The sequence below is a fragment of the Arvicanthis niloticus genome, chromosome 4, assembly GCF_011762505.2.
Source record: "Arvicanthis niloticus isolate mArvNil1 chromosome 4, mArvNil1.pat.X, whole genome shotgun sequence".
Classification (NCBI taxonomy): Eukaryota; Metazoa; Chordata; class Mammalia; order Rodentia; family Muridae; genus Arvicanthis; species Arvicanthis niloticus.
In genome coordinates this window covers 69538606-69563169 of record NC_047661.1, presented here as the reverse complement: position 1 = coordinate 69563169, position 24564 = coordinate 69538606, and the positions used below count along the sequence as shown (strand labels likewise).

At 42.8% G+C, this 24564-nt stretch overlaps 1 protein-coding gene across 1 annotated transcript in view; it reads right to left on the bottom strand.

Moving 5' to 3' along the window:
• Nup210l (nucleoporin 210 like) overlaps positions 1-22144 on the bottom strand; it is a 107761-nt gene extending 85617 nt beyond the window's left edge. The window contains exons 1-6 of the mRNA XM_034499743.2: positions 21885-22144; positions 19572-19708; positions 11494-11625; positions 8671-8764; positions 7142-7292; positions 933-1065 (exon numbers count right to left, since the gene is read on the bottom strand). Of these exons, the coding sequence (XP_034355634.1) occupies positions 933-1065; positions 7142-7292; positions 8671-8764; positions 11494-11625; positions 19572-19708; positions 21885-22084 (847 nt within the window). The 5' untranslated portion in view covers positions 22085-22144. The remainder of the gene's footprint in view (positions 1-932; positions 1066-7141; positions 7293-8670; positions 8765-11493; positions 11626-19571; positions 19709-21884) is intronic.
• Positions 22145-24564: the final 2420 nt, after the last annotated feature.

The following is a 24564-nucleotide window of genomic DNA, read 5'->3' as shown; positions in this document are numbered from 1 at the left end:
CACCCAGGGATATAAACAGTCTCTACCTCCAAAAAAAAAGGAAAAAAGGGAGGAAAGAAAGCAAGCAGGCAACAGTGGTTCGAAACAGATGGCTCAGTGGTTTAAGGATGTCCGCTGCTCTTCCAGAGGATCAGAGTTTCAGAATTTAGTGCCCAGCGCACATCAGGTGGCTCATAACCACCTGTAACCCCAACCTCCAGGGGATCTATGCCTCTCTTCAGGACTCTGTGGACACCTGCACTCACATGTACACATAACCACACAGAGATACACAAATATACACATGATTAAAATTAAGATAAATCCTTGTTAAAGGTGGTGGCACACGCCTTTAATCCCAGCACTTGGGAGGCAGAGACAGGCAGATTTCTGAGTTCGAGGCCAGTCTGGTCTACAGAGTGAGTTCCAGGACAGCCAGGGTTACACAGAGAACCCCTGTCTTAAAACAAACAAACAACAAAGATAAATCCTTGTAAAAATAGCAACAACAAAACAAACAAACCTAGTGAACTGGTAGATCACCACTAAGTATGAGAAGGACTTGGTTAATGGAGTCCTCATCACTTTGCTAATTCAATGGGTTGGACAGCCATAAGTTATTAAACAGAAGAACCGACTCTTGCGGAAGCACTGCAAAGGCCACTCAAGACCCTCTGATAAATGCTTTTTGCTTGCCTCATCAGCTGGAAATTCTGGGCTGTCATCTTAATGGTGAATGCAAATGCCCTGTCTCCAGAGACTAAGGTCATTAGCTGAGTGAAATAAGTCAATAAGCTCTTCAAGACGGGTAAACTTTGGGTATGCAAAAGTATTGTATTACAAGATCAAAAAGACATCGAAGTGTTTTTTGCCATGGTTGGTGCACTACCTCCTCTTTTACCACAAGAGAGGAGTTAAGGAGGGCAAGTCAGGCCAAAGCTAAGCCATCTTACCTGTCATTCTGCCCTGAACCATTTTTGCCACTCTGTACTTAATATAGGCTCCTACTAAGAGATAGGTATCGTGGGATGGTATAAGGAATATGTTCTCCAGAACAAGCAGGCGGATCAAGGCTGCAGCCACTTTCTAAAAGAGGAAGAAAAGAAAATTAGGCAAAAATCATCAAAGCTCCCTCCTTATTCAAAGCTTACTTTTGTTGTTGATATTGGGGTTGTTGGTTTTTTGTTTGTGTGTGTGTTTGTTTTTGAGACAGGATTTCTTTGTGTAGCCCTAGCTGTCCTGGTCTCTGTAGATGAGACATGCCTAACTCAGAGAAATCCACCTGCCTCTGCCAAGTGCTAGGATTAAAGATACCACCACGTCTAGCCAAAGCTAACTTTAAATAAACTAAAAATTTGTTTTTATGCCAGGTCCAGCATGGCCTTGATAGGGACAGAATGACATGGTTCCTGACCCTGGAACAGGGCCACTGTCCCACTAAGAAATCTCATCAGCCCAATTTTTGTAAGTTTAAAACATACATAAAGGGGGCTGGAGAGATGGCTGAGAGAGAGCACTGGCTGCTCTTCCAGAGGACCTGGGGTTCAATTCCCAGCAACCACATGGTGGCTCATAACTGTCTGTAACTCCAAGATCTGACACCTTCACCCAGACAGAACACTAAAGTACATTTAGATAGATAGATAGATAGATAGATAGGAAAAATGTTTCCTAATATTCACAAATTATTAGATCATTTCAGGTTAACTTGAAAATGGTCATGAAGCCATCTGAGATGCACTCTGTCAATCAAAGGCTCTCCCGCTGCCCCCTCTGTCTCCAGCTCCAGCTCTGTCTGTCTCTCCTTTCAACTACTCTGTGCCAGTTAGAGCAAGCAGGTGGCAAATACAAAAGTGAACCACCTTTTCTTTTCTTTTCCTTTCCTTTTTCCTTTCCCCTCCCTCCCTTTCTCCTTGTTGGGAGCCGCAGTCAGCATCTGCCATTCCAAGATGGCGCGGACATCGTGTCCTTCCCACTAGTAAACAATTAACTACGCAGCTGCAGAGGCAGAAAGCCCGCCAAAGTCACTGGCCAATCCCGAGGCGTAATATTGGGTGATGAGTGAACAGCCAATCAAAAGTGAGTAAGTCACTCTAGGGTGTATTTAAGCTGGGCTTCTTCCTGTCTTCACCCCTTCCGCGGACATCACTTAAGAGTAAAGCCTCGCTGTGGTAACTACCCGAATTCTGCCTCTCGTGTTTCTCTTCCACGGGTGAAAAGGGGACACGGGAGGTGCGCGCAACAACTGGTGCCGAAACCCGGGAATTTCAAGGCGCCGCGGAAGACCCCCCCCAAGTTTTGGGGCGGGTTAAAAGACTACAGGATTCGAGGTACACCTTTGGAAGGTATGCTTGGGGTAGAAACCTTCGTTGTGGGTGGATATTCACCCATTGCCACCGCAGCAATAGCTAGCCTCTTGTTTGCGTTGCTTTCAGCTATTAGGGCAAGTCAAGAGGTTTCAAGACTGGTCCGCTCCAGGCTATCAGAACCAGAGCGTGTTAGCCGGCATCAGGCCAAAGGGTCTGGGGGTCAGGCCAAAGTGCCTGGGGATATAGAGTACTCAAAAGGAACAAGGGCTACTGCAGAGCTTTTTAAGCTTATGGAACCTCCACTGGTGTGTGGAGAGAGAGCGGAGGAAAAAAGGATCCTCCTTTATGACAGAATCTTTGGGGAAGCGTCTGCGCTCTGCTACGTGTGGCGGCTTGCAGCCCGGCAGAGCAAGAACAAGAGAGCATGGCGCGAAAGACAGACAGAGGAGGGAGACAGTTTGCTCTGTGAAGTGGCTTCCCGGCAGACACACGGGGAGTGCCCCGCGAGCTTAGAGCAAGCAATGCCAGTGATAGAACAGATGATTTTTGAAAATGCCACAGCTAAATGCCGTGCAGCCATTGTCCCTCGTAGAACAAGAGGCTACAAGATTGGCTAAGGGCCTGCTGTGGCCCGGAGTGGGAAGCTGTTTGTGCTTATTCCACAGGTGAAAACAATTCAATTTGGGTCCTTACGTGGCTGGTGCAGATTGTGAAGAATGAAGCTAGGTTGCAAGATTATGGCTCTGATTCTCCTGACACTGACTTTCGATTTGGCGATAAGTATACCACTGTGGGCCATAGTCAGATCTTGGCCTGTTCCCTTGCATTCAAATGCTGAAGCACTGCTTTTGATTACAGCTATTGAGTGTTACTTGGTTGCCCTGGCCTCAGGCGCATATGCCAACAGCCTGGGTCATAAATGCTACAAGTTTTCCATTAGATTTTACCCTTGGTTTTGTGGCAGCAAAACTTTATAGCATAAAGGTAATCTAGTTGGTGTTAATTTTAGATAGAGAAAAGATACAACACGTGTCTTTTAAGGTTTACAGTTTAAATTTAAGGTTCAAAGCTAAAGCCAAAAAGCACAGTTCAGGAGTAGCCAAGCCTCAGAGAGCAGGCTGAGGGAGGTTAAGCGCATTTACATTTGAATTAAGACAATGCAGACTGCCGCTGTAGAAGCTCAGGTGTTAAGCATTCCTTTTGTTCTGGGTCTTTAGACCAGGTCCTAGAAATGTGCTTAAGGGAATTTGTCTTTTGTCCTCATTGTTTCTTGTGAGAGGAGGGGTAAATCTAAAACCCAAAGACTTTACAACAATCTGTGGGCTAAAAGTTATGATTTTAATTTCTTTATATTCAAAGTTGTTAAAGATGAGATGCTTTGGATTCCTCTAATGTATGTAACAATTATTAGAGAATAAGGTTGGCTTTTATCCGATATATTCATTGAACAAAAAAGATTGGTTATTAATTAATCCAAAATAAAGTTCAAATTTAAGAGTTATACAGCTTAACTTGCCTACTCCAGCGGCCATTTCAGTAAATGCTTATATAAAAGATGTTTTATACTATCCCTTTACATTTCTGGTAAAGGTGAAAGGTTTACAGACAATAAATTTATTCATAATTTTTAAGAGCCCATGAAGCGATATTTGTTAAAAATAATTGCTTCAGAAAATGGTTAATTGTTTTACATTTTATATATATAAATATTGTTGCTGCTTTAATACAAAAAATTAAGCGGTTAAATCTTTTGGTGTGTATTATTCATGGTGTGATACTTTATTAGTGGATTTCTCTAAAAAGGTTTTTTCTGCAAGCCATTGCTCTAATATAATGAGCTTTAAAAATTTTTAGAGTACTTGTTACTCCAAAAAAAAGATTCAAAGACAGTGTCTTTCAATATTTGAGACCTCAGTTATATCCTAATCAGATGGGGCTAGAGAAATGGCTCAGCCATTAAAGGCTGGACTTAATTTAAAATATAAAGGCTGAACTCCCAGCAACCACATGGTGGCTCACAACCATTTGTGGTGGGGATCTAACGCCATCTTCTGACTTGTGAGTGTACATGCAAAAAGAAAATGGTTTACTTTTAATCTCGATTTGCTCTTAGTGATTTTTAAAAGTTGTTAAGAGATATTATTTGGCTAAAACCTCATCTTAAGCTTACCATAGGAGGATTTAAACCTCTGTTTGATATTTTCAAAGAAATGTAAGTCCTAAATTAAATCATATGTGTATTTTCTTGAATTTACCCTGCTTCAACACAATTAAGTGTTGTAGCCACTGTTTAGAATGTTAAAAAGGGTGTATCTGCCTTTGTCTTGTTGAATGGCATATTTCATGAAGTACAAAATGTTTCAGCTACAAGATTTAATATCTTTAGCCATTTGAATAACATTAAGATTAATAAGGTGTTTAGGAATACATCTGCACAACTGGTGTCGGTGTGTGTGGACCCTCCATTTTTCTTTATGTTATCCAACTTTCAGAATAATTCTGATATCTTGGATTGTAAGAATGTTACATGCCTTTTGGCACAATGCTGGAATGGATCACTAGACCTAGCCATGGTTAATCAAGTTACAGCAGCTGCTGTTGTTAATCAAATCTCAGAAAAGACCTCTAAGGCTTTGACCATTTTACAGAAAGTGGATGCATATCAGACATCCTGTTGGTCAATCAGAGAGTTGATTTGCTCCAAGCCCATGTGGAGCAGCTCACGGATGTGGTTCAAATAAGCTGTGTGTCAGCAACCCCACATCTAGATATTACACCTCTGAGATTTGTGAATGATACATTTATTCAAAGTCATAATCTTTCTGCTTATTTAAAAGGGAATTGGAATGGGGAGTTGGAGCAGGTGCAACAGCAATTGCAGATCCAGATTTTGAGCCTTGATGGAGTGCAGATGGACCCCGTTACCCCTGGTGATTTTACTTCTTGAATTTCTTCTCTACCTTTTCTTTCTTTCTTTCTAAAAGGGGGGATAGGCCTGTTTGATGCAGCCCTATGTTGTGGATTAGTGTTCATGATGGTTGGTCTGTAAGCTCAAAGCCCAACAAAAAAACGTGACAAGGCCGCTAGCGCCCAAGCACTCGCAGTCTTGGAGCAAGCATCTCCCCCTGAAAATTGATTATCTAGGCTAAGAAAGTAGCCGATGACTGAGATCCTCAGTCGATGCACCCCAAGGGTTCATCCCATTGCACTGGGTCGATGAGAGGTCTAAGTCCAGCCAGCCCTTGCCTGAATAACTGTGGTACCTGAATAGTAGGTTGACAGCCCTTGCACTCCTGGGAGCTATACTCCATTGCACAGGGACGGGTGTCAATTCCTCTTTAAATCCCCTTAGCCCTTGCACCCAGAGGACTTGTTTCCATTGCACCTGGTAGGGTAAGGGAGAATCTTCGGGCTATAAGCTCTTGATCGCTTATTCCCCCAAGATGGAGTTTGCTTGATCGGGCTTGAGTTCGAATCTTGATTGGTGCTGCGCTTAATAGGCAAAAGGCTGTTTCATATTAATAATTTAAACAGGGGGAGATGTTGGGAGCCACAGTCAGCATCTGCCATTCCAAGATGGCGCGGACATCGTGTCCTTCCCACTAGTAAACAATTAACTGCGCAGGTGCAAAAAGGCAAAAGCATGCCAAAAGTCACTGCCCATCCCGGGGCGTATTATGGGTAATGAGTGAACAGCCAATCAGAAGTGAATAAGTCACTCTAGGGTGTATTTAAGCTGGGCCTCTTCCTGTCTTCACCCCTTCCGCGGACATCACTTAAGAGTAAAGCCTCGCTGTGGTAACTACCCGAATTCTGCCTCTCGTGTTTCTCTTCCACGGGTGAAAAGGGGACAAGGGAGGTGCGCGCAACATCTCCTTCCCTTTTTCCCTCCCTTCCTCCATTCCTCCCTCCCTTCCTTCTTTTCCTTCCTTTCTTCCTTCCTTCCAGAATTTAAGATTTATTTTAGTTTTTTTAATGCATATGTCTATGAACCATGTATGTGGCCTGGTGCCTTCAGAGGCCAGAAGAAGGAGCTGGATCCTCTGAGAATGAGATTGTGAGCTGCCATGTGGGTGCTGGGAATCGAACCTGGGTCCTTTGGAAGAGAAACTAGTCCTTTTAACTGGTAAGGCATCTCTCCAGCCCTGACTCTTATTAAAACTAACCCATCATCATCAGGTTATTAGGTTGTCTCAAAAAATAAGGTAGGTGGCTCCACCCACATACAGGTAGACAGAGGGAGGGACTCCACCACACTGCCCTCTGAGCTTCACATGCACACCATGGACTAGTGCAGCTAGTAAATAAATAAATACATTCTAAAATGTTTAAAACAGAAGTTTAAAGAAAAAGAAGTTAAAGGTAAGTAGTAGCAAATCAAATGCAGGTGAGACAGGCAAAGGCCAGGGTTCCTGAAAGACCCAGCACCTGTGTTCCAAGTCCTTTCCATAGGTCTGACGTTTTCACTTGTCCTCCATTTGTGCAACTACAGAGTGTCTACAGAGCATCTATAAAGTGTACAATGTTTTGTGGTTTGTTTTAGATGGGTAGCCCAGACTTCAAACTTGTTATGCAGGCAACTATATACTTTTTTTTTTTTTTCTGAGACAGGTTTTTCTGTGTAGCCCTGGCTGTTCTGGAACTCACTCTATACATCAGTCTGAATTCGAACTCAGAGATCTGGCTACCCCTGCCTCCTGAAAGCTGGGATTAAAGGCATGTGACATCACCACAGGCATGAAATGACTTTTTCAAGTAAATGATCAACTACTGGCCCAAATAATAGCATGTTAGAGGCTTCTACTATATTCCCCATTGCAAGACTCCAGATGGCTGTTTCTAGCACAGTTTACCTTGTAGAATGGCTCGTAAATTCGGACTTTTACAACAGCAGCCCCAGTTCTCATCCCAGATACCAAAATCACATCTCCTTGTCTCTCCTCTTTTTCCATCTCAATTATATAGTCAGGGGGAGAATACTCGGCTTCCGAGTATTTCAGAATCCTAGAGAAGCAAAGGAAGACATGTCTCCAGTAGAATTAACAGTCTTCTAAACTTTAGTCTCTACAAAGCCCATCTGTGTAGATAGCTTGAAATACCTTTGCTTGCTTATGAGCTTTCTTTTTTTTTCTTTTCTTTTCTTTTTCTTTCTTTTTTTTTTTTTAAGACAGGGTTTCTCTGAGTATCCCTGGCTGTCCTAGAACTCACTCTGGAGACCAGAGTTAGGTCTCACCAAGGTTAGAACTCAGAAATCTTCCTGCCTCTGCCTCCCAAGTGCTGGGATTAAAGGCGTGCGCCACCACTGCCCGGTGCTTGTGAGCTTTCTGAAATAGAAACCTAACTTGCTGGGCTCTAACTTGAACTTGCTAATGTAGCAGATGCTTACTCTGAATTTCCCTGTTTTAGCCCCACCCCCAGCCCCCCAGTTCTGTGCCACTGAGCCTGGATTGAGGGTTTTTCTGAGGTTTTTCTTTTCTTTCTTTTTGTTTTGTTTGTCTGTCTTTTTTTTTGTTTCTTGAGGTAGAGTCTCTCTGTCTGTCTTGTTTGTTTCTTGAGGTAGAGTTTTTCCACTTAGCACTGGCTGTCCTGGAACTCACTTTGTAGATCAGGCTGGACCACACAACTGCCTGCCTCTGACTTCTAAGTGCTAGAAATAAAGGTGTGTGTTACCACCTCCAGCCATGGATTGAGTTTTTAAATTTCTGATTTCCAGAAGGACTAGCATGTGCCTAAGACTGCTGTGGGACTACAGTTTAGGCTGTTATCTGCTCTTCAGTACTGAAAACAGAATCCTTTTGTTGTTTTTATTTTATTTAAAGACAGCCCCACTGTGTAACCTGGGTGGTCTGGAACTCACTATATAAATCAAATTAGTTTTGAACCCACAGAGATCAGTTGTTTCTGCCTCCTGAATGCTGGGATTAAAGGTGTTTCCCCTGGGCTGGAGAGATGGCTCAGCAGTTAAAAGCACACCGAGTGCTCTTCTAGAGAACCTGAGTTCAATTCCCAGCAACCACATAGTGGCTCACAACCATCTGTGTGTCTGAAGAGAGCGACAGTGTACTCATATACATAAAATAAATAAGTGAAGGTGTTTTCCCACACACCTAGCTAATTATCTTACTCTAATTCAGCATCAGTAGACAGTCTGACCTCACAGATTCTCCAACAGAGGCCTTTATTAATTCTCATGAAGGTTCTAACAATTTATCTCCTCTGTCTTTCTACCAAAGGTATTTGCCCTAGTGAATGTACCTATTTTTAAAATAAAAAAAATTAAAACAGTAAAAAAAAATCTAATAGGATTATCAAGGTGTACACAGACTGCTGCTGTCCAGGGTGTCACCCAGGGACACTATCTTGGGCTTATGCCCAATTTTACCTAATTTTGCTAGACAGCTCTTCTCTTGATGACTCGTTGTCCTGGGCAATACTCCACTCAAACACCATGCCCGCCAAAGTACTGAACGTGTTTCCTGTAGAGCAAGCCAAAAGCAGACAAGATAAGATGATACATTCCAAAACATTCAAGTATCTTCAACAAGAAAAGAAACTAACCAGAAAATCATTTTAGGTATTTTTCCATAACAAATAATAGCACTTTTAAAAATCAACTAAAACACACAGATGAGAAAGATCCTTACCACAGATCATGCCACTCCCAACAGGATTTTTTTGGGGGGTGGGTCGGGGACCAGGCTGGCCTTGAACTCAAGAGATCCACATGCCTCTGCTTCTTGAGTGCTGGGATTAAAGGCGTGTACAACCATTGCCTGTCTCCAAAAAGGCTTTCTACAGTAGAAAGGACCCACATGGAACAGGTTTTGTAAACTACGACGAGGACCCACTGCCAGCTGGCGAAGACTCTATACAGTCCCTCTGCTCCTTTCTCTCAGAGGCCACCTGACGGACACCTCATGGTCGACAGGCACACTTAGCCCTAGTTCCTTCATCACACATTGCCATGAAAACCAGATTCCGAAAGAGTTACTTTTTCAACTCTTAAAAACCAGCCCAGTAGTCTTGGGCTTCTGGGGAGACTCCGTGAGTACAGGTGCTCATCGTGCAAACTGGGACAATAAAGAAAATTTCAAAACCTGTTTACTAACTAATTTACAAATAAGGTAGTAATTGCTGTTTTAATATCACTTTACAGCAGTAGTATATTTAAAGCAACATAAAGTCACCCTCAAGAAAGACTTAATAGCTTGGCAGCAGTGGCACACGCCTTCAACCCCAGCACTCAGGAGGCAGAAGCAGGCATATCTCTGAGTTCAAAGCCAGCCTGATCTACAAAGCAAGTTCCAGGACAGCTAGATGTATACAGAAAGAACCTGTATTGAAACACATACATACATACATACATACATACATACATACATACATACATCATACATACATACACACACACCAAAAAAAAGAAGAAAAGAAAAAAGATTAAACTGCTTCATATATTTACTTCAAATTTTTAATTTATTTTCTGTGTGTATTTTATCTGCATTGCATCTAAGTATACTATGTGTAAAGAGAGCATCAGAGCCCCTGGCACCTGAGTCATAGATGGGTACTGGGAAGAAACCTGGCTTAGCATTCCTCCAGCCAAACTATAGTTGCTTTTAATCACCCTGGCAGACAGGAAGTCGAATGACTGCAGCAGAGCTGAGGGACTGGATTGTGGCTCAGTGGAAGAATATGGACTGTTTAAGATGCAGGAGGTCTCGGGTTCAATCCTCAGTACCAAAGCCAAAACCATAAAAAACAAAAGCAGGGCTGGAGAGATGGATGGGTGTACTTCTTGCTCTTGCCAAGGACCTGGGTTCATTTTGATCCTCAGCATCCACACGATAGTTCACAATTATCTGGAACTCCAGGGGATCCACCCTCCTCGGACCTCCTCAAGCACAAGGCATGCATGTGGTACATATACATAGATGCAAACACCCATACATATAAAATAAAGTTAATGAATCTAAAAAAATTTGAAACAAAAACCATAACAAAAGCATATCCTTAATTAAATTAAATTAATATCCTTAATGGTTGATTTAGGGGCCAGGAATAGAAGCTTGGTGGCAGAATTTCAATACTCACAGAAAGCTCAGCCAGGCAGTGCTGGCGCACTCAGGAAGCAGAGGTGGACTGATCTCTGTGAGTTTGAGGCTAGTCTGGTTTACAGAGTGAGTTCCAGGACAGCTAGAGCTCCAGAGTGAGCCCTGCCCCCACCACCACCACCACCAAAAAAAAAACAAAAAAACAAACAAAAAAAAAAAGTCAGTGCTAGTAAGATGGCTGCAAATCTGAGGACCTGAGTTTGAGTCTACCCACGTGGTAGAAGGAGAGAATTGTCTTCCACAAATTGTAGTGACTTTTACATGCACTGGGGGATACACGGGCCCCCCACACACACACTAATTTCTTTCAAAGACCAGAAATAACAAGAAATAATAGCAGTAGGATTTTTGGTTGGTGGTGGTGGTGGTGGGGGGGGGTTTGTTTTGTTTTGTGTTTTTTGTTTTTTTTGTTTTTTTTTTGTTTTTTGTTTTTTTGGTTTTTTTGCAAGAAGGCAGCTAACACTGAGAGGTCCAGAAACCTTGGGAATAACATTTTTCCCATTCCCTGGGAAACATACTGGGTTCCTCAGAGGGAGCCACTGACAATGGCCTTTAGTCAGTGATGGCCCTGACTTAGGGAGGACACGTCTGGAGCTGAGTCAGCTCCTGGGAAACCTAACCAAAGGAAATAACAAAGGTCAGAACAGAGCTGGTGTCCAAAATTCTTCAAGGTCTCAGCAAGTATAATGAAACTGACATAGTAGCCAATCAAAATTGTACTAATGTCACTGTTTTGCTTCCTACCAATCATATTAAAGGTTACCTAATCCTGGGAAATCCCCCCAGCTATGCATAAAAAGGTGTTGGCAAGCCCCTCGAGTCGTTGCCGTTTTGGTTGACGCCTGCTTGCTGGTAATTTCTGCAGAATAAATGTTCTTTGCCTTTGTATACCATTGGAGTCTGGGGTCTTCCTTCCTCGACTCTCAGACCCTAACAATACACTGAACTATAGTCCGCACTGCCAACCTGCTCTGTACGTGTGCCCCAAATGAGGAGAACACAGTCACATTTACGGTCTGTTACCATCACACAGTTCCTGTTTCTGAATGCTCAACATCAGGCACTCTTTACTCAAATGGCCTCCAGCCCCTTACCTTTAGAATCCAGGGCCCTCACCATAAGTTCCAGGGGTGCATCGTCCACATACAGTTCCCGGGTTCGAGATACAATTTCAATGTTGTCTATCACATCAACCTTAACATCACAGCGGAGCTCATGGTCCGTCACTGCAATGGAGCAAAAATGCTGCCTATTTAAGTAAATGGGCACTAATGTATTAAATGTCACAAATACTCAAGAGTTTAGAGGTTATAAAAAAAAAAAGTCTGCAGCCAGAGCTATGTAGAGAAAGTCTGTCTTGGGGGGAGGTGGGGTGGAGGAACAGAACTTCTGCTTCCTGACATGGCTCTATGTTCATGCAGTACCCAAGAAGTCCAGAAGAAGGCATTGGATCCCCTGGATCTAGGGTTATGGGTGGCTGTGACCTGCCATGTGGGTTCTGGGAAAAAGAGTCCTCTGAAAGAACAGCTAGTGGTCTTGTTTTGTCAAAGTCAGAGAGTAGCTTTAAGAGATGGTTATTATCTGTGTTGGGCGCATCCCTGATTCCCTAGTAGAATTATATGATGACAGTTCTTGTAGGCCAAGTTCCTAACCAATGCAAAAACGCCTGCAAGACTAAACTTACCAGCAGCAGCAAACACCTGTAATCCTGGCATCATAAAGGCCAAGGCAGGCAGAAAGACTGCTGCTCATTCAGCCAGCCTGGGCTGCTATATAGAAAGACCCCATCACACACACACACACACACACACACACACACACACACACACACACAACAAACAAGACAGAGCTGTGTGTCACTTTTGAAGGATTTACTTTATTCCTTGTCATTTTAAGTGTCAATGTTTTTTACCTTTTATAAAATGAGGGTAATAGGCATTTTTTCCAAATTTCCAAAAGTATTTATTTAGAAAAAAAATGGTAGCAGCTGTATGAAAATTGTATGAATGGGCTTCTGACCTGTGTGTGGATGTCAGAGGACAACTTGAAAGAATGGGTTCTTTCCTTTCCTCATGTGGGTGTCTTAGACCTCAAGCTGTCAGGCTCAGCAAAAGCACCTTTACCCACTGAGCCATCTGACAGGCCATCTGGGTTGGGTTGTTTGTTTGTTTTTCTTAAGACTCTGATTTATTATTTTGCTTTTAATTGTTTTGTTTTCTTAAAACAGCGTTTCACTGTGTAGCTCTGGCAGGCTGGGAACTCTAAGCAGATCTTCTTCTGTGTTGTGGTTAGGTTTTTGAGACATAATCATGCTATGGAGTCCAGGGTGATGGTCCTCTTGCTTCTGCCTCCTGAGTACTGGGATTGCAGGCCTGTGATGCTTTGCCTAGTAACATATTTTTATTTCAGGAGACAGTATCTTTCTTTTCACAAGAGACATTAAGAACTGAATTAAACTCCAGCACCCAGAGATATAGAAACAGGAGGATCTGGTAATACACTAAGACCCCAGTGCAAAAAATTTTCGAATCAATCATCCTAAAAGTACTTTTTTGGTTTTTGGGGGGTGGTCTGTTATGTTTGTTTTTCGAGACAGGGTTTCTCTGTGTAGCCCTGGCTGTCCAGGAACTCACTCCGTAGACCAGGCTGCCCTCAAATTCAGAGATCTGCCTGCCTCTGCCTCCCAAGTGCTGGGATTAAAGGTGAGCACCACCAATGTCTGGCTCCTGAAACTGCTTTTGAAAACGTTTTATGTACATGGGTGTTTTACCTATGTACCATGTGTATGCACTGTTCTTTGAGGTCAGAAGCCAGCAAAGATCTCATGGAACTGGAGTTACAGAAGGCTATGAAACACCCTGTGGGTGCTTGACATTCAATCGTGGTCCTCTGAAAGAGCAGCCAGGGCTTTAGCCTCCTCTCCAGTCCCTGAAACCGCTTTTTATGTATATTAGGGTTGAACAAACAAGACAATACATTATAGATAATGAAAGTCAGACTATTTCTCTCTCTCTCTCTCTCTCTCTCTCTCTCTCTCTCTCTCTCTCTTTCTCTCTCTCTCTCTCTTTCTCTCTCCCTCTCCTTCTCCCTCTGTGTGTGTGTGTGTGTGTGTGTGTCTATGTGTATGTGTGTACATACATGACATGGCAGACGTGTGGATGTTAGTTGACAATTTTGTGGCTCGATTCACTCCTTCCATCTTTACCTAGGTTCCAGAGATCAAACTTGGGTCATAAGGCTTAGTGACAAGTGCTTCACCCACTGAGCTATCTCACCAACCCACATCTGTCTTTCTGAGAGCAAAAGTTACAACAACAACAACAACAACAAAGGAAAAAAGTCTAGAATAGAATGAGTCCACATTAGAGTTAAAGCTATGAGTTCATATGCATATGTGTATATGCAGCTAGACACATACAGAAATAAATGCAGGGATGTGTGTAGACAGACTGACATGTGCATGCTTCTTTCTTAGCTCTGGCTGCTAAGAGAAACTAGGACACTCCCTTAGCAACAAGCACACGAGTATCTAGATCTTGCTTTCTAAATATAACTCTAGAGCTCAAAAGCCAGAAGTACTGTACTGGGGACATAGCTTGGTTGGTGGAGTGTTTTTGACTACCATAGAGGAAGTCCTGGGCTTAAACCCCAGAACTACATAAACACAGGAGGGTGGTGCATATTTGTAATCTCAGGACTGCGGAGGCAGAGGCAAAAGGATCAGAAGTTAGCTATATAGTGAAACAGAGGCCAGACTAAGCTACATGAGACCTTATTTTAAAAAAAGAAAGTAAATCAGTACTATAGAAAATTCCAAAAATAAAAACCCATCCAACGGGCACAGGGGCAAACCTGAAGGATACCATAAATAGAAAATATGAATTACCAAACTATTCTAATTCCCTTTCTATTGCTCTGACAAGCACCAAGATCAAAAGCAATTAAAGGGCAAAAAGATTTTTTTTTCCAACTTATAGACTACAGTCCATCACTGAAAACAGTCCAAGCAGGAACTCAAGTAGAAATTTGAACCAGCAGTCATGGAAAGTCATGGAGGAACATTGACTGCTGGCTCACTTGCAGGCTCATATACAGGCCCTGCAGTACCATTTGCCCAGGGAATGGTGATATCCACAGTGGGCTGGACAGGCATACATCAACTAATGGCCCAGACAATCCCCCAGAGACAACACAATCTAATTTAGGCAATTTTTCAATTGAAATTCCCTATTCACGTGACTCTAGGCTGTGTTAAGCTGACAGTTAAAGCTAACTAGAACACAGAATTGGATTATAACCTCTATCCTAAAACAGCAAAGTCCTGTGGAGGACTTTAATCCAGCAACATGGCTACTCTGGCTGGAATACAGACATGCCCTTAGTACAAACTTTTTTTTTTTTTTTTTTTTAGATTTGTTTTATGTTAAGTTGCTGTCTTCAGCCACACCAGCAGAGGATGTTGGGTTTTACTACAGATGGTTGTGAGCCACTGAGTGGTTGCTGGGAATTGAACTCAGGACCTCTGGAAGATTAGTCAGTGCTCTTAACCAGTGAGCCATCTCCCCACAATCCCCTAGTACATACTTTTAATCCCAAACAATGAAGGTAATAAAGTTAGTTTGTAGAAGGAAGCACCCATGTTTGAAAATGATGTTTAATTAAGAGGCAAACAAAGTGACAAATCAGAGGAAGCTTTAACAGAATGAGTCAGAGATAGGATATGTCCAACTTTCACAAGAACAGAGAGGAAAGAGAGGTTAGTTAAGCCAGGGCTACACAGAGAAACCCTATCTCGAAAAACTAAAAAAAAGAGAGAGAGAGAGAGAGAGAGAGAGAGAGAGAGAGAGAGAGAGAGAGAGAGGGGTTAGTTAAGAGGAGACTGTTTTATCAGGAAAGTTTTCGGAGTCAGAGAACAAACTAGGCACAGGTGAAGACAGAATGAGACAGAGAATAAAAAGGAGCCGGAAGCATAGAACAGACTGCTAGAGTTTGGGGTCAAGCAGAGCAATTCAGTCAGAAGTGAGAGATGCCAGTTTGAATCAATCAGCTGGGAGAGGAGTTTGAGCCACAACAGCTGAGTTGACCAGCCAGCCAGAGTTCAGAAAGAGCAAAAAGAGTGAGTTTATTCAGCAACAAGTCTCAGAGGCTGAAAACATTCTAGCCCTAGATTAGATTGTATGGATGCTAGAAGCTTCTAGGACTAGGCTTAGGTTAGCAGTGAGCCTCTGAAACAACAATAATGTCAGGGGAATAAGTTACTTTTACAGAGTCCATAACTAAGTAAGTTATTCAATGGGAAGACATTATTTATAAGATGTAAGACATCTTTCTCTCACAATACTAGTTACTAAATATAGAAAAAATGAGGAAAAGAGAAGATACGCATTTGAACATCATACCAATAAGATACATGGAAGTCAAGTGTGGTGATGCACACCTGGAATCCCAGCATTTGGGAGAGAAAGGTAGAAGGATTGCTACAAGTTCCAGGTTGGTCTGGGTTACACAGTGAGACAGCCCTGTTTCAAAAACAGACCAGCCAATTAAACAAACAACAAACAAACAGGTCCATCTAGAGCAGTGGTTCCCAAACCTTCCTAATGCTGCAACCCTTTAATATAGTTCCTCATATTGTGGTGACCCTCAATCAAAAAAATTATTTTTGTTGCTACTTCATAACTGTAATTTTGCTACTGTTTTGAACTGTAATGTAAATATCTGTGTTTTCCAGTAGTCTTAGGAGACACCTGTGAAAAGTTCATTCAACTCCAAAGGGATCACAACCCACAAGTTGAAAAACCACTGATCTAGAGAGATGTCTCAGCAGTTAAGAACAGTTGATGCTCATGCAGACAACCCAGATTCAGTTTCCAGGACTCACATGGTGGCTCACAGCTATTTGTAATTAAAGTTCTAGGGATCCAATGCCCTCATCCACCCTACATGGACACCAGGGGTGAATATGGTATACTTACATACATGTAGGCAAAACACTCAGTTATTATTTATTAGTTAATTTTTTCTTTTTAAAGATTTATTTATTTTATGTATGTAAGTACACTGCCACTGTCTTCAGACACACACCAGAAGAGGGCATCAGATCCCATTACAGATGTTTGTGAGTCACCATGTGATTGATGGGAATTGAACTCAGGACCTCTGGAAGAATAGTCAGTGCTCTTAACTACTGAACTATCTCTCCAATCCCTTAGTTATTTTTGTATTGCTGTAACAACACTATGACCAAGGCAACTTAGAAAAGAAAGCATTCAACTGGATTTATGGTTTTAAAGGGTTAGACTCCATGATTGGGAAGCAAAGGCATAGAGGCAAGAACAACTGAGTGCTCACATCTTGATCCAAAAGTAGGCGGCAGAGAGAAATCATGCCGGGAATGGCAAGTCTTTTGAGACTCGAAGTCTGTGGTGGTTTGATTTTGTTTGGCCCAGGGAGTGGCACTATTAGGAGGTGGCCTTGTTGGAGTAGGTATGGCCTTGCTGGAAGAAGTGTGTTATTGTGGGGCTGGGATTTAAGACTCTCCTGGCTGCCTGGAGACAAGACAGTCTTCTGACTGCTTTCAGATCAAAATTTTAATTCTTTGCTCCTTTTCCAGCACCGTGTCTGCCTGGATGCTGCCATGATTCCTGACACAGCAATAATGGCCTAAACTTCTGAACCTCTAATCCAGCTCCAACTAAATGTTGTTCTCTATTAGAGTTGCCTTGGTCATGGTGTGTCTTTTCAGCAATGAAAACCCTAACTAAGACAAAGCAGTGACACACGTCCTCCAACAAGGTCACACCTCCTAATCCTTCCCAACAATTTCCATGAGCTGAGGACCAAGTATTCAAATATATGATGCCATGGATGTTCTTCTCGTTGAAACTAACACACACATAAAAATAAAATCTTTCTTTAAAACTCATGAATATGTGTTAACATTAGTGGGCAAAACTTTAAGGAGTGACGGGATATATCAAAGTATCTTTCCCAAATATTTACTAGCTTCTGTGTGGTACTTAACTCAAGAGCTGCACGCTCTTTGACAATTATCCCTCCATGGTGAAGCTTAGATCTTTCTCCTCTGCCTACAGGGCTGGATTCAGTGGTCCCTTTTCATGACTAGCCTAACGGAAGAAGAAATAGGAACTAACACTGCCACTGATGTCATACACTTTGGCATACAATGCTAACCAAAGACTCTTCACTTCCACATCCCCAAAAAACTCTCCAAGCTAACCAGGAAAGCCATCAGATAGACCCAAACTGAGGGACACCTGACCAACACTATTTATTTACTTGTAGTATTGGGCCTCACACATGCTAGACAAGTTCTTTGCCACTGACCTATATCCCTAACTCTCTAGCCCAGACTACCCTTGAATCCATGATCCTCCAGCCTCTAATCCCCAACTTGCTGAGGTATGGGCCCACACCACTAAGCCTGGCTTCCCAACACACTTTAAATGTCAAAAGTTTATTGAGATGTCAGTTGTGGTGGTACACTCCTGAATCTTCTTCAGCACCCAGAAAGTGGAAGCAAAACAATGAGGAGTTCAAGGCCAGATTCAACTATACAGTGAGTTCCAGGACAGCCTGTGCTACATGAGACCAACTAGGAAGATGGCTCAGTGAGCAAAATGTTTGGTTCACAAGCATAAATACTGAGTTTGGATCCCCAAAATACACATAAAAACCAGGCATGGTGTGGCACACCTCTGTAACCCCAGGGCTAGGGGAGTGAAGGTAAGCAGGCCCTAGGGGCTCACTGGTCAGGCAGCCTATCCTAAACATTGAGTTCCAGATTCAAGGTGAGACCCTGCCCCAAAAATTAGATGAAGAGCAACAGAAAAAGATACCAGAAGCTAAGCTCTGACCTACAAACACACACACACAAATTATGCAGTATATAATCTTGGCACTTAAAAGCTGAGGCAGGAGGATCACCAGGAGTTCAAAGTCAGCCTAGATTAAGATATTCTCTCCCAAAAATAAACAAATGAATAAATAAAACAAAAAAATAAAATCAAACAAATGAACAAACAAACAAATAAAAACACCCAGGTTTAACAGTGCATGCCTTCAATCCCAGCACTTGGGACCAGAGGCAGGAAAATCTTTTTGAGTTTGAGGCCAACCTCATCTACACAGGGAGTTTTTGGCTAGCCATGGCTACACTGTGAGACCCTGTCTTGAAAATAAAAATTAAAACAAAAATACAAAATCCACACGTACACAAAGAGCACAATTCCAGCCTATGAGAAGCAAGCAGAAGCAGCTGCCTCGAACCTGACTATCTGAGTTCAGTTCTGGGGACCTACATGGTGGGGACAAGAACCAACTTCTAAACGTTGTCCTCTAACCCCCACATGAATACAAGTTACCTCTCCACACACTAACAAATGTAATGACAAAAAATGGTTTTTAGGTTAAGCATGGTGACAGGTTTTTAATCCAAGTAGCATGGATTTCTTTCTGTGAGTTTGGGAGAAAGCTGGTCTACATTAAATGAGACCCTGTCTCAGAAATAATCAAACAGACACTCAAAACAAAACAAAAAATGAATAGGATGGCAAAATTATGGCATTAAGTTTTGAAGGTATATTCATTGTGTGTGTGTGCACGCACGCACAACAAATGCATATATCACAGTGCATATATGGAAGGGTTTGGTCCTTTCCTTCTACCTCAGATTATCAGGCTTGGCAGCAAGCACCTTTATCCTACCAAGCCATCTCACTGGTCCGCAGAATTATAATTTATATCAGAAATTATTTTATAAAGTTCTTAACACTCGAAGCTAAAAATATTTGTGTTAATCATTTATACAAGACATTTTCTGACTCAAAAGTATTGTATCATTTTTGCCTTTAACATACCTATTTCTTTTCAGGCATGGTGATACACATCTTTAATCTCAGCACACAGGAGGGTAATGCGTGAGCATTTCTGTGAGTTCAAGGCCAGACTGGGTTAAATAGTATGTACCAGTGTTAGGAAGACCCTGTCTCAAAATTGCAAATGTGTGCCTGGTCATGGTAGTATATACCTTTAATCCTAACACTCCAGAGGGAGAGGCCAGCCTGGTCTACATTCTAGGAAAGCCATGGCTATATAGTGAGACTCTCTGTCAAGGAACAATAGCCACAATGAGTCAAATCCCATAACATACCCACTTCCCGAGCAAGAATGATGCTGCTGAGCCGTATCGGTTGGGTGGATTCAGCAACAAGAACGGCCCTTTGGGAGCAAGAGGTGCCATTTTCATATAAAGGCTGAATGGTAACTGCATCATGATGAGTGGAATGCCTGCCAAAACATAGTTTAGAGCGTGAGATAAATGCACAGGTCCAGCCAACATAGACACGAAGTGTCTATAGTTCTCCCATGTTACATACCAGCAGGTATGCATGATGACACTCTACAGAACCACTGTTAGAAGACACAAGAATTAAAACCAGACACTGATGAGAAACATTTTCCAATGATCACTTGTGCAAAGATCTAAAAGGTTATTCCTCCCATAATGTTTAAAATAGGACTCACCAGACAGACCCCAACCCTAATGAGGAGACTCTGGAGGCCTTGGCTGCTGCACTCAATAAAGAATAAAGGAGACACCAGGATTTGGTTCTTCAAAAAAAGGTGTGAGATGGAGCTCACACAGTTGTCTAAGGCCCACAGATCAAAGCTGAACCAAGGATTAGGGTGGAGGTACATGCCGACTTCTTCCAAAAGAATTAGTGCAACAAACTACTTGTACAAGACCTGGGAAATGTACACTTACCACTAGACAGCAAGAGGGACCACCAGGCAGAACCCTGAGGAGATCTCCCAAAATGACCCTAGACTTCCTGAAACTTTGGAAGCCTTGAAGAGTCTCACACTCTCTTCTGAGTACCAGAGCAAGAATGGCATGCCACGGGATTTCTGAGTTCCTACTGTAGGCTCTTTTTGTTAATGTTTTTTCAACTTTCTTGTTGAGAAAGGGGGCTATTGGTTTTTATGTCTATTGATGGTACATTAATAATAAACCTAGCTATTTCCAATAAATAAATAAAATAGGACTCACGCCAGGCAGTGGTGGCTCACACTCTGAATCTTACCGATTTGGAGGCAGAGGCAGGCAGATCTTCAAATTCAACGCCAGACTGGTCTATGGTACAAATTCCAGGTCAGTCAGGGTTACACAGAGAAACCCTGTTTCAAAAAAACAAAATACGGCTCGAGAGATAGCTCAGCAGTTAAGAGTACTGCCTGCCCTTCCAGAAGACCTAAGTTCAATTCCCAGCAACTACATGGTGGCTCACGATCATCTATAATGAGATCTGATGCCCTCTTCTGATGTGTCTGAAGACATCGACAGTGCACTCACATATATAAAATAAATCTTAAAAGAAAGAAATCTAAAATATATATATAAAAAAATACTCACAGTGTGGGGAAAATAGCATTGTGTCTGTGTTCAACAAGACGCTTCCTCTTACCTTGAAAACCAATTTCCTGTAAACCTAGAAATTGAGCGGCTATCTGAAATGGAAAGTTGCCTACATTCTGAGGTCAAACAAAAACACAAAATAATCCTTAGCATCTTGACAGATAGAAAGTTCTCAATACTAGGATTCCTTAGTGATGGACATCACACTGGGTTGCCCACAAAACTAAGTTCCTTATACTTGACAAGAGCTGAAGTTCTTGTGCTCTGGGGTAAAAAGCAAAACCTCACTGCTTTTCCTAGAAGGCAAGAAAGGGGCTAGGGGTGCAACACCTAAGTAGAGGACAGGCTAGCATTCACAAACCCCGACTCCAACCCTCCGATCTGCAAAGTTACAGGAAGGGGAATTTTTCACTTAGAATACATGTTCTGATATCTAAGGGCTTCCTTTGGTTAAACTCCCTTACAGTTCAGGTAACCACATCACCCGCCACTGAATTCTCTTATACTCGAGAAGTTTATAGTCGTTATCCCAGAGCAGACTACCCATCTTCCCACTTGCACCGAATTCCCTTGTACAGGGTGAAGGGGACTCTCATATCTGAGGCCGATCTCATCTCCCTGCATGATGAATCCTGTCTTATTACTCTAGCTTGGTGGTTGTTGTCGGGGTCTCCTAATGTGGCTCTCAATTTACCTGCTTCCGTTTCCATCATAAATCCTTCAAATTGGGGGAAATGAATGCCGGCAGTGTCTGTCTGACACGGGGCTTGCCTATGCCAACAGTTGCTTAACACTGACCCATCTCAACAGGGAGGCGGACTCCCATCCTAGTTTTGGGAGTTTTTGCTTTATTGTTTGTTTGTTTTTCCTTAAAGAGCCTCACAACTTATATATATCCCACCCAAGGATGCCACATGCAGGCCCCTCCACACTGTGGGACCACATCAGATTCCTGTAATCCTTTTCCTCTTCACTGTGGGGTTGAGATGTCTGCACACACACACACACACACACACACACACACACACACACACACACCCCGCTCACCAGATGTAGCAGCCCCGCTGAGCCTCCAGCAAGAAGGGCACCCGGCCTGGCTCCCGGCTGAAGGGTAGTAACACTTGAGGCACATTGAGTTTGTTGGCCAGGGTCCCAATTAAAAACAGGAAGAAGTGGTGTGGGGTCAAGGAAAAAAGGAGCCTGAAGCTTCGTGGTTGAGGAACCCCAAAGGCAATCATGGCGACCATCTGGTCCAGCTTCCCACTCAACTACAGGTGGCCAGCACCAACACCAACCAATCCGCAGCCACAACGTCAGCACCGTGCCTTTCTTGCTAGGGATTGTGGGTACTTTTTAAGTGCGCCAAAAAAGCCACTTTGTAGAAATTTCGAGCAGAGACCCAAAGAGCCTCTTTACTAAATATTCGAGGATAGATTTTTTTTTTTTTTTTACTGGCAAAGAACCAGACAGAAAGGTCTAAAAACCCAGAGCTTCCCATCTCAACTCCTCACGTTGTTGTCTATTGTTTGACTCTATTTTTATTTTTTAATAAAATAGGGTAGAGAGGCTAGGGCAAAACTCACGGCTCATGTGTACAAAGGTCTGGGTTCAACCCCCGATATTAAATACAAGAAGCAAGTTATTTAATTTTAAAAATTGAAGTAATTTCCAGCCAGGTGTGATGGTTCATGCCTTTTATCCCAGCACTTGGAAGGCAGATAGGCGGGCGATCTCTGTGAGTTCAAGGTCAGCCTGGTCTACAGAGTTTCAGAATAGCCAGGGCTGTTACACAGAGAAACCCCGTCTTGTAAAAACAAAATAGTAATTTCCAGTCAGCATTAGTTCTAAACGGAAGAAAGTTGCAGTCTCTAGCTAAACAGCTGGCCTTTGTCAAGGTAAGGATGTTATTTTTATTGGGAATCAGATTTCTGCCCTGCTTCAAGACCACAGTGCAAGGAAACACCAGACACTGGCCTCAGAAGCAACTTGAAAAGCTGTTGTCTCATACAACCTGACTCAGCAAAATACTCCCTGGGAGCACTTGTTTGCTAGTGGATATGGTACCACACACCCATAATCTCGGTCATCAGGAAGCTGAGGCGAAGGATCAAGGAGCCCTAGTCTAAAAAAATAAAACCCTCTCCGTTCAGTTCACTGGTGTTCAGGGAAGTGTGTCACACAAGAATGACTGGAGTTCCCAGCACTCACATAGAACAGGGTACAGCATGCCTCTCATCCCAGCACACTGTGGAGGCAGAGACAGAAGGGCCTTGAGTGTCAGCAAGTCTAGCTGAATCTGTGACACCCCCCTTCCCCCCCCAAAAAAAAAAACCCCACCACCACCAACAACAACAAAAACTGCCCCAAGAGAGAAAACTGAGGAAAACACCCAATGTTGTTCTCTGGCCCCATGAAATCCCCACCCCACACAGAGCATAAACAAAACAAATCTAAAAATCCTTGTTTTCTGCAAGTATTCAAAATAATATTCAGGAGTGTGAAGAGGCTAATAACCCCATGGAGGCCATATGGTTGTAGTGACTTCAGTGTTAGACCATGTGATGTCTTCACGATGCCTCCATCCTATAAGAGATAGCATTTAAAGATTTAAACTGGACATACTTCCACCCTGCCTTTAACATTTGGGCGTGCATATAACTACACATGTTGGTATCTGCATGTCATAGCATGAGTGTGGCCATCAGAAGCTGACCAGCAGGAATCAGTCCTGTTACTGTGTAGACCCTGGGGATCAAACTCAGGTCATTAGACTTGGCCAGCAGGTGCCTTGAACCACTGAGCTGTCTCACTGGCTCCCTATGACTAGGGGCTGTTTCAACTTTATAGTCCAGGCTGGTCTAGAATTATGCAGCCCAGAATGGCCTCAAATCTGTAGTAATCTCATCTCTGGCCTGACCTCCCCACCCTTGCAGGAATTACGGCAATCAGCCTTCATGTCTGGCACACCCAGGAATTTAGAAACTGTGGGGTGGGTGCACACCATTTAATCCCAGCACTCAGTATGCAAGGCAAGCTGTTCTGAGTTCAAGGCCAGCCGGGTCTATGTAGTGAGTTCCAAGACAGCCAGGACTACATGGAGAAACCCTGTCTCAAAAAAACAAAACAAACCAACCAGTAATGCTTATAAAAAGAGAAATATTTTAAAGCTACACATGGTAGCTTGTCCCCTTAACCCCAGGGCTTGGAAAGCAGACAGATGGATCTGAGTTTAAGGACACCCTAGTTTACTACCTAATGGTAGTAGGCTAGTCAGAGCTATGTACTGAAACTATCTCAAAACACAAAACGAAAGCAAAAGTGTTTGTGTAGAAGACAGAAGCCAACCCTATATGCTTTTTGAAATAATTTTAAATCCATTTTTGCGCCAGGTGTGGAGGTACACACCTTTAACCCTAGCACTTGGGAAGCAGCAGAGGTAGGTAGAACTTTTGACTTTGATTGAGGGGAGCTATTTGAGCTTGTCTACATAAGTTGAGTTCTAGGATAGCCTGGCCTATATAGAAAAACCCTGTCTCATTAAATAAATAAATTCTAACACATCTGTGAGCTTGCCTAAGTGCAGAAGCCCTCAGTTCCTCTGGTATTAAAGCCAGCACAAGTAGGTGCTCCTAATCAGAGTCACCTCTTCAGCACATTATTTCTGGAGACAGGTCTTTATTTTTCAGGACTCGGTCTGTGTAGCCTTGGCTGTCCTGAAACTAACTAC